Consider the following 9,982-nt stretch of genomic DNA (forward strand, 5'->3'; position numbering starts at 1 on the left):
TGTTCCTTATATGACTGCTAAGACTAATTCACTTTGAGGTCATTAAGGTGGGGGCTGAGATGATGCTCTGAACAGCTCAGAGGGCTGAATTCTGATTCCCTGCCGCTCTCCAGAAGGATCGAGTGAGATTACATTTCTCTAAACATTCTGGCATTGTTTCGTCCCTTGCACAAAGGTGTGCTTACAGTAATTGCCGAAAGCCACATGTTGAATCCAGAGGGGGTGGGGGAGTCGGCCTTAGATAATGCTAAAAAAGGAAGGATACCCTCACCAGGTAAACCCACTTATGGTGTGTGGCTTCCCTCACCAGTAAATAGGAATAGGACTGGTCTGCTAGCATTCGAGCTTGCTAGAATGGCTCAGTTCTTTGGGGTCAAGTCCTACTGCACAACGTGGCCTTGAACAACTTACTTGGCCTCTTTAGGGCTTCAGTTTCCTCCTTTGTAAAATGGGACTGGTCACTAAGTTTCTTTCCTTTTTGCGTTGTTATGTCCCTATCAAAATCTATGTTTTTGTAATCCTAATCTAAGTAACCCTGGAAAAAGATTCCAAATTTAAGAAAGCCCTATGACGACCAAAGGTGACTAATAAGAAGTACTGTATAAAATTCCCTACTTTAAAATCAGACTGAGCTTTTAATCCAATGCTGGTCTCCTTTGTGTATTGGATATTTAATTTTTTTAAGAAAATTTTTCTTGGGGTCCTCCTTGTTAAGTAGATTTTAGAAATTCTGTTTCTTGACAGTACTAAATTTTACTGCTTCCCAAAACCCCAGAGAGCATTGATTGCCTCTCAGGTTAAAGAAGTGCTGTATATAATGACCCACGATTTGGGGGGGAGTTTTATTACAGGGCATCTATTGGAAGCATCTAGGTATTTGGAATATTATTTTTTAAAATCTGTATTTTATGTAAACCGCACCGAGCCAAGACAAGAATTTTCAAAAGAAAAGGCGAGCTCACTTCTACTTCTGCCTCTGCTTTGGCTGACTCTTGGCACCCAGACCAGCCCAGTTTAAGGAACAAATTAAGAGGACACAAGTTTTCAATCTTAGGGAACATTGCCTAACATAGGAGAATTTTAGATATTAGAACTTCATCCTTATAAAAGCAGTTAATAATTTTCCAAATCCACCATGTACCACATATTGTGTTAAGTGTTTTCCTATGTATTATCTTATTAATCATTAAAAATACTTCCATGAAAATGGGGCTCCATAGATTAAATAACTTGCGTGTGTTTGCACAGCTGGTTTGAGACAGAGCTGGGATTCAAACCCCAATTGTCTACCTCCAAGACCAGTGCTTTCCACAGGACCGTGTCTTCTCATTCTTCCAGTGCTGACTGGTTTCTCCGATTGTTTTCTTATGGAAGGTGCTTTATCTGTCGGAGTCTTGCTATTTTCTTATTTAATTCCTTTAGTTTTTAAATAGCTTTAATTTATTTTAAAATATTTTCTTCTAGTCTGTGGCTTGTCTTTTCATGGTCCTATCTTTCACAGAGAAGTTCTTAATTTGATGAAGTCCAGTTTATCTTTTTTTCCCCTATGGATCATGCTTTTGTTGTTGTATCCAAGAAATCTTTGCCTAACTCAAGGTTACAAAGATTTTTCTCCTAGAGATGTTATAATTTTAGGATTTATATTTAGGTATACAATCCACTTTGAGTTAATTTCTATATCTTTCGAAGTATAGAATGAAGTTCTCTTTTTGCATATGGATATATCTAATCGTTGACCATCCTATCTCCACTGAATTCCTTTGCAACATACATGTGTTGGTCTGTTCGGGGGCACTTTATTCTCTTATGATGATCTCTACTATTTATATGCAAATACCACACTGTTATGTACTATAATAAGACTTGAAGTCAGGCAGTATAAGTCCTTCCTTTTTAAAGTTTTCTTGTCTATTCGAGGTCCTATATCATTTCTCTAGTTTTTATTTATTCGGGGATATTGTTGTAAAATAACATCTAGAAATCTAAACATAACTTCAAATTCAGAATTACTAAAGAGTAGTATAGAAACTTTCCATAATCTAGCTTCATCAGGAAATGAGGCACTCTGGGGATCAGATTCCATTTGGATTATCAAAAATTATTCTATGTACCTTACACGGATTCCAAATTTTCAAAAAAAAAAAAAAAATAGAATAGAATAAATTAGACCAGAATTGTTTTAGAAATGATTTCAAATTTTGCTGATGTTTCAGAGACTACTTTGGGCCCTAGAGTATTTTAGTTGTGAGCATTGGCTGTCATTGTCCTGGGAAAAAGGGAATTGCTGATTAAAGAACAATTATTTGGTTATATCGCTGCTGCCTGCCACAGTATCTACTCTACTTTCGACTTGGAGGATACCTTTTTCAAACACGTGAAGTGTTATAATTGACAGTGATAGACATAGCGTTCTGGTATCTGTCCCTCCCAATAAAGCATATCCCTGGTCTCTTTAAACTTGCTATCTGCTGGAGACAGCGAGGAGTACTATTAATTAAGCCAACTGATCCCTGATAATGTTAGCCATCACTGCCACTGTGTGACATTGAGCAAACTATTTTTCCTCTTTTGGTCTTAGTTTCTTCATTTCCATCCAACTTCAAAAATTCTTTGATTCTTTTTATAGTGTATTCATTCACTTAAAAATCACAACTCTTTGAAAAATAATTACACGAAAACTCTTAATGCCAAAAACCACTGTAGTAAATTAAACTGGGATCTTTTTAAGTTAGAAAGTAGTGGTCTTCGATGCAGTTCAGATTGCCTAATACCACTGCGTAACTCTGCTTTTAACCATGGCCAACTCTGAGCAATTAAGATCACACTTATGTTTCCTGGTACTGTGACATTTTGTGGTCCATGAACCTCCCCCCCCCTATTCTGAGAAGCTCTTGAGTTAGCTTCTTGAGTCCAAAGAAGGAGAAAGGAGAATGGCTCAAAGCCTAAACTACTCCAAAGGTTTAGAGCACTCCTGTCTTGGCAGGTAAGATTTTCAAATGCATCTCCAAAGTAAATGGTATAGTTTTAAAACCAAGAAGGCTTTTAAATATCTATGTCGTCTTTAATATGCCAAGGCATAGCAGAGATACTCAGGTCGTATTCTGTCTGTTTATTTCTATACTATTAGAGTGAGAAGCTTAAAGAGCATGAAGTGTACTAGGGAACATAGAATATAGAAATGAATTAAAAATTATAAAATAAACATTTACTGAGCCCATTTATTGGGAACTTACTGTGTGCAAAGTGCTGTGTGAAGAACATCTTATCTATTATATGGTTTAATCCTCAACAATCTTGAAAACTAGACTTCATTGTCTGTCTTACAAATGAGGAAATGATGCACAGAGAGTTCATGTTACTTGCCTAAGGTCACACAGTAGTAAGTGGCAGAGAAGGTCATCAATCTACATCTGTTTCAACCTGGGGTTTAAATTCTTAGTGACTATGTCAGAAACTAGCTCTCATAACTTAGCCAGCTCATTTAGAGAGTTATTGAATTTTTAGTATGAATTACAGTGATCCAAAAACAACTGAGTACTGATGGGTCACTTTTGAATAAACTTAATGGAAGGAGGAACTCATGGAAGGTTTCCTGAGAAATTGCTTTGAGTTACATTTTGAAATGAAAGACATGTATTAGCCTAGAGATAAAGGTGAGTTCGTGCTGAGGGGACAGACTATATGAGACTATGAAGGTACAAATGAAAAAATTGTGTGCTCAGGGAGCAAACGCACAGACTTAGTCATTGCAGAGCAACAGCCAGAAATAAAGCTGATGTCATAGGGGTGAAAATCCAAGAGATTTCACTTTATTATGATAGGCACTAGAGAGCAACTCTCGGTTCTTAAGCAAGGGAAGGAACATAATTAAAACTGTATTTGATTTTAAAATTTATCCCACAACTCATGTAGGATAAATAAATAACTTTAACATGCATCAGGGAAGGTCAAGAGAAAATTTCTTTACAAAACATATTTGATACCCAGTAAATTATTTTCAGGAGTAAGATATAGCTCACCTCGCTAAGGCCTTGTAGCCTTAATAGTGCAATGACAATGTATTTAGGCCCCTAAATTAAGAGGCTTAGAAGCAGATTGTACACAATTTTCAGAAATAAAGGTGACTAGCCCACCGCAGTTAAGCTAACAGCATGTTTCCGTCATCACTGGTATTGTGCAGTGTATATAAATGGAACACACAAGGTTTATAGATTAAAGTCAGGGTTAGGCAAATAGAATACTCTCAACAATATGTATTAAATTGAGTTGAACCGAAGTCCACTTTCTGACAGCAATTGCTGCTCCTCAGAGAGGGCTAATGTATTTGGTGAACTACAGTTGGGTTTGTTCCATTATAAATCCACTAATGCTAACTTAATATCTCTTCACATTTTCTGAAGCATTTTCTTTCTCTCTTCTCTCTCTTTCTTTCGCTCTCCTACTATCTCTCCAGTTCCAGAGACCTAATGACTTCTCACCCCCTTTTCGCTTTGGGACTGTGCCCAATGGCAGCACAGAGAGGAATATTCGCAATAACTACGCAGAAATGCATTCCTACATGGGAAAGTTCAACCAGAGGGGTGTAGATGATGCATTGCTGTCTCTGAAAACAGGGTAAGAACTGCTTCCAAGCTCAGAGTCTTCGATATGTTTGTCATATTTATTACGCATACATTGAATCAGATGTACTGTGCTTGAGTGCCATACAGAGTTACAGCAAAAAATTTCCAAGTTAAATTTGACACTATAATTCAGGCCAATGCACAAAGATCCCTATGCTGTTATTTACTTCAATGTACTTTTTTTTTTTTTACAAATTATATTCTGCTTACATTAATGTAACTATGAAATAGGAATTAAATAGATGTAAAAGCAGAAAGGATGAGTCAACGGTAAGGTTCATGTGTTATGCATGAAATAAAGACCTGTTGACTAAGGTGAAAATGATAATACTGGTATTTTATGGACAAGGGAGAAATAAAAGAAGAAAAGGGTAAAATTTTTTAGACAACAAACAATAAAAATATGTTTACTGGTCTTCCATTCCAGCTTTTATTGGCATTCTTTGATTCAGCTCTTACTCTAGAAAGAATTTGTTTATTAAAAGGAGCTTGTGAACTGCGAATATATTGCTTGCGTAATCCCAGGCACATTGATCTCTTTATTCATTTGGCCTCCAGAAGCCACAGCTGACAAATAAGACAGACAGTTGAGCATGATAGCTGTTTGGATTTGGGGGTACAGGGGTCTTGTAGCTGATTTCCTGTGTTGTATAAGGAGCAGCACTTGGACCTCCTAGTGGCTTCCGTTCTAGAAGAGCATGGTTACCTAAAATACTGTTATTTAAGTATTTAGGTGTGTTATAATAAGACTCTGTGTTATCACCATGAAGCCACTGCAGTTTTTAGAAGATGGAATTTGAGCTTGAGGGTACAACTACATTGGGTAGTCTGGCCTTTAGTACTTCTCATTTATCAGTCATATTAGAGCTTTGGTTTTTGGTTCTATAGGGTACTCATGGACCTTTTGAAATATATTCTTTTTTTTTATACCAGAAAGGGCTTATTTTTTCTTGAGGAGGGATAAAGCTAACTTGACTGATACAAATGAAGGGGATGATGCATTCCTTTCCGTTTTGCAGACATCTCTGTTACCCATATGGTTATGTCTGAATTCCTTCCACTACCTCTGATGTGCTTGAAAGTTGGTTTTAAATATCGATTTATGCCTTCCCGCCCTTACCCCTAGTCTTACTCACTTCCCTACATATTCTCTTCTTGTAAAGCACAATATATAAAATCAGGTTCTTATATATGTTTAGGGGTTTAAGAGATCCAAGTTCTATGTTACATACTCTTGTAGTCTCACCCATTTGGTCTTAACACAAGCCTGTGCTGCCGCCGCCTCAACTACTCATTTTTCCTTGTGCTGAAAAGCAGAATATTGAAACCTTTCTGACCACTAAAATAGCATTGCATGTCTATTGAAGCACATACACCTACACTTATCCCCACTCCGGACTGTAATGAACTGAGAAATGAAAAATGTTATATAAATCTAACCCATGCTATTTGTTGTTATCATTGTGATGGTTACTTTTCATTATTTCTGTTATTATTTTTATTGATTCCTTTTTACTTCCTCTCCTTTTCAGACACAGCTTATGAGATGGCTTCAGGCCCAACTTACATTCTCATCATTCCCAGTGGGAGGGAAAGAACTCCTTCGACTTGAAATCACATAAAGAACAGCCTGGGATTTAGGTTTTAGATTCTGGCTGAGTTCCAACTTGAGCCTTCCTTTGACCCAGTTCTCCCATAGTTTGCTGGAACCTTACTGCTTCATATTAATGGCCCCATAGGTAGTTTGGTACTAAAATTCTTCCACTGGATTTGGTTTGTTTGCTTCTTTCTCGCACAGGAAACTGGATGCTTTCATCTATGATGCGGCAGTGCTGAACTACATGGCAGGCAGAGATGAAGGCTGCAAGCTGGTGACCATTGGCAGTGGAAAGGTCTTTGCTTCCACTGGTTACGGCATTGCCATCCAAAAAGATTCTGGGTGGAAGCGCCAGGTGGACCTCGCTATCCTGCAGCTCTTCGGAGATGGTAAGTTAAAGAAAGGGAAAGTGCCTACTTGGCCTCTTCTGCTAGCCAGTCCAAAACATCGGCACCTCCTCCCTTTCCATTCCTCTAACCCCTGCATTTCCAGCCATAACAAAGTACCACAAATGAAGCGGCTTAAATAATGGAAATATATTGTCCTATAGTTATGGAGTCCAGAAATTCAAGATCGAAATGTTCATTGGTTTCTCCTGAGGGCTGCAAGGGAGAATCTGTTCAATTCCTCTTCCCTAGCGCATGGTGGTTTGCTGGCGACCTTGAGCGTTCCTCGACCAAACTAGAACTGCTAGATGCCTTACCCCATCTCTACTTCCATGTCCAGGTGGCCTCTCCCCGTGTGCATGTTTCCCCTTTGTATGTGTCCAATTTTCCCCTTTTTTAACGACACCAGTTACATTGGATTAGGGCCCCACTCTATTCCAGAATGGCTTCATCTTAACTAATTATATCTGCAGTGACCCTATTTCCAAATACAGTCACCCCCAAGGAACTGGGGGTTAGGACTTCAACATATGAATTTAAGGAAGGTCTCAATTCAACACATGATAGGGCGAAAGATGAGACAGAGGATTAAAGTAGTTGGTGAAGGAGGTGTGTTTCAGGATTGCAGGCCATCATCAAACCTTCAGGAATAAAGAGAGGTTGGTATTAGATGTTCTGAACAGACATCTTACATGTGGCCAAAGTAGATGGAACTTTGGAAAGGTCCCTGCTTTTTATGTGCCCAGAGAAAGGGCAGAAAAATAATCAATTTGTGGCCATCTACTCATTCTTCCCTCTTTCTCTTCCATCTTGCTCTTTCAGCTGGAAGAAGTAGGAGGCAAGGCTCAGGTCCTCAGAGGCTGACATCATAAAATATTCCCCAGTGACACTCAGCCAACCTGCCTTCAGAAAATCTCATCTCCTATTTCATTATAGCATATCTCCTGCTTCTCTTTTCATTTTGTTTTTCAATGTACCTCCTTTTCCTGTTAGCCTCGCAGAAGCTAATCCAGTTAGGGATGAGCAACTTGACTCTACTTGGCCCCACAGGCCATCAGCTAAGCAGTTCTCTAAATTACCTCTGCAGAATCTGTCCTCCTAGGGATAAGAGTCAGAAGAGTACAGCTGGAATTTCAGACTCCAGGTGGAGTCAGTTGCTTCACTAGTTAGGAAAATCACAGTTTGATCAAAGAAGTGAGTAAAAAGTGAAATGATTAACATTGGAAAGAGGAGGTCATTGTGGCTGGAGTGTTAACCAGACATTTTGGTATAAGAGCTTCTGTGATTTTTAAGTAGCTGTCACTTAAAGACAATAACAGAGCTCTGTCTCTGAGGAAGAGCAGAAGTAGAGATGATTTATAAAGGTGGCCAAAGCTCTAGTCAGACTATGCAAAGTTCAAATTTGAAACCAAACTAGGACTGCTAGAACTAGAGATTTTCAGAATTTTACTCGTCTAGAATTGGATGCATTCGAGGGCACGTGGTTTGTTTGTTTGTTTGTTTTCCTTTTGTCTAAGATTTCTAAATCCTAGTAACTAGTGACATGAATCAAGATTATTAAAACCTGACATGAATTGAGATTATCAAAGGTCCCTTAAGCAGTATTAAAAGGAAGCACATCTGAATTTAGTGGTCTTCTTTTATTCATATTTACTCCCCTTTATATTTTCCTCTACATAAGAGACCAGTAAGTCTGAGGGCTCCTATGGAATCAGTCAATCATCTCTCCGTTGATCTCTGTCTCTCTTCCCCCAACCCAGTCTGCTTTGTTCATCTTTTTAAGAGCAATTTTCTGAATCACTTGTTTGATGACGTTATTCCTCACTTTCTACAAAGTGAAGTGCTAAGTGCTTAGTCTGGTGCTCAAGCCCTTAGTGATTTTGCCTCAACCTTTTTTATTCATCTTCCTTTGCCTACTATAATTCTGTTTGAACTGTTCTGCATGCTTTTCCCTAAACAAGCCTTGTGATTTCTCACCTTCCTCCCATCGATTATGCTATTTCTGCTCCCTGGAGTGCCTTTTCATACAGTATAAATTAAAATTCACCCATTTACCATGTCCACCTCTAAGTCCTGGCTCCCACATGAAAATCCCCGGCCACCCCCCCCCCTCCACACACACACACAAAATTACTCTAATTTCAACTCTTGTTACCTGCATATAGCTTATCATATCAATTATTTATATAGTAGTTTACACTGGATAGATAATGGAAGGCAGAGATGTAATGTCTCATATCTTTGTATTATCTGCAGTACCCACATTAAGTTCTCATTGAACACCTGTAGAATACATTGATGAATTACTTTTTATTGTTGTTAATAAAATTACTGTTAACTTTATTAATTTTCTTTCTTTATGTCTCTGTCTCTTTCTTATGTTTTTCTCTCTCTTCCTAATACCCATTATGTCTCCTTTCCTCTTCTCCTCTCCTCTCTTCTTTCTTTACCTATTCTCCTTTCTGCCCCGTCTCCAGGGGAGATGGAAGAGCTGGAAGCCCTCTGGCTCACTGGCATTTGCCACAATGAGAAGAATGAGGTCATGAGCAGCCAGCTGGACATTGACAACATGGCGGGCGTCTTCTACATGTTGGGTGCAGCCATGGCTCTCAGCCTCATCACCTTCATTTGCGAGCACCTTTTCTACTGGCAGTTCCGGCATTGCTTTATGGGTGTCTGTTCTGGCAAGCCTGGCATGGTCTTCTCCATCAGCAGAGTAAGTGCTTTGATGCGGGTGCCTGGGGCCTATGAAGGACGGCTTCGTCCAGCACTGTGCAAAGCAGAGAGACCCAGCAGGGCACTCGCTCCAGCCTTATGCTGCTAAAGCAAGAAGCCACATCATATATATTTCCCCAAGGGTAGGGTGATATAATTTCAAGTGGCTCAAAACATAGGCAATGGTATTTTTCCTTCAAGAAACAGCTTTCTGTGTGGGGTTGGGAGCATTTGGTTCTCAATAAGAACTATCAAAATAAAAAATCTGACCTTTTAGCAAATGCTTTTCATCACCATTAATTAATTCTATATAGGCTATATTAATTATTGAATCCTTTTTTAAAAATAACATTTCTAAATCACATCACCTTTCTAAAATTCACATTTTTATTTAAATAGTGAAATGTAATATCTCTCTCTTGTTCTAACATACAGAGTTATACTATTGTTTCATTATTCCACTCTGTGTTTTAACCATGTGTGAATTATAGGGAGTTAAAGAACTTAACAGAACCTTCAGAAAAAAGTCCTGACCCATAAGAAATTTACATTCTAGAAACTTCCTTAATTGGAAGAAAGTATAACTCTAAAGTTGTTCTTTATTTAGGTTTCTTCTACATTTCTGGCCCAAAGTAAGGATTCAGAACAGTTTTGAATATGAA

General features: G+C 38.5%; 1 protein-coding gene across 1 annotated transcript in view; it reads left to right on the forward strand.

The window, feature by feature from the left end:
* GRIN2B (glutamate ionotropic receptor NMDA type subunit 2B) overlaps positions 1 to 9,982 on the forward strand; it is a 409,044-nt gene that overhangs the window by 375,253 nt on the left and 23,809 nt on the right. Inside the window, exons 12-14 of the mRNA XM_036237023.1 lie at positions 4,454 to 4,614; positions 6,421 to 6,608; positions 9,083 to 9,321. Coding sequence (XP_036092916.1) covers positions 4,454 to 4,614; positions 6,421 to 6,608; positions 9,083 to 9,321 — 588 coding nt within the window. The remainder of the gene's footprint in view (positions 1 to 4,453; positions 4,615 to 6,420; positions 6,609 to 9,082; positions 9,322 to 9,982) is intronic.

This window comes from Rousettus aegyptiacus, unplaced genomic scaffold (assembly GCF_014176215.1).
Source record: "Rousettus aegyptiacus isolate mRouAeg1 unplaced genomic scaffold, mRouAeg1.p scaffold_m13_p_2, whole genome shotgun sequence".
NCBI lineage: Eukaryota > Metazoa > Chordata > Mammalia > Chiroptera > Pteropodidae > Rousettus > Rousettus aegyptiacus.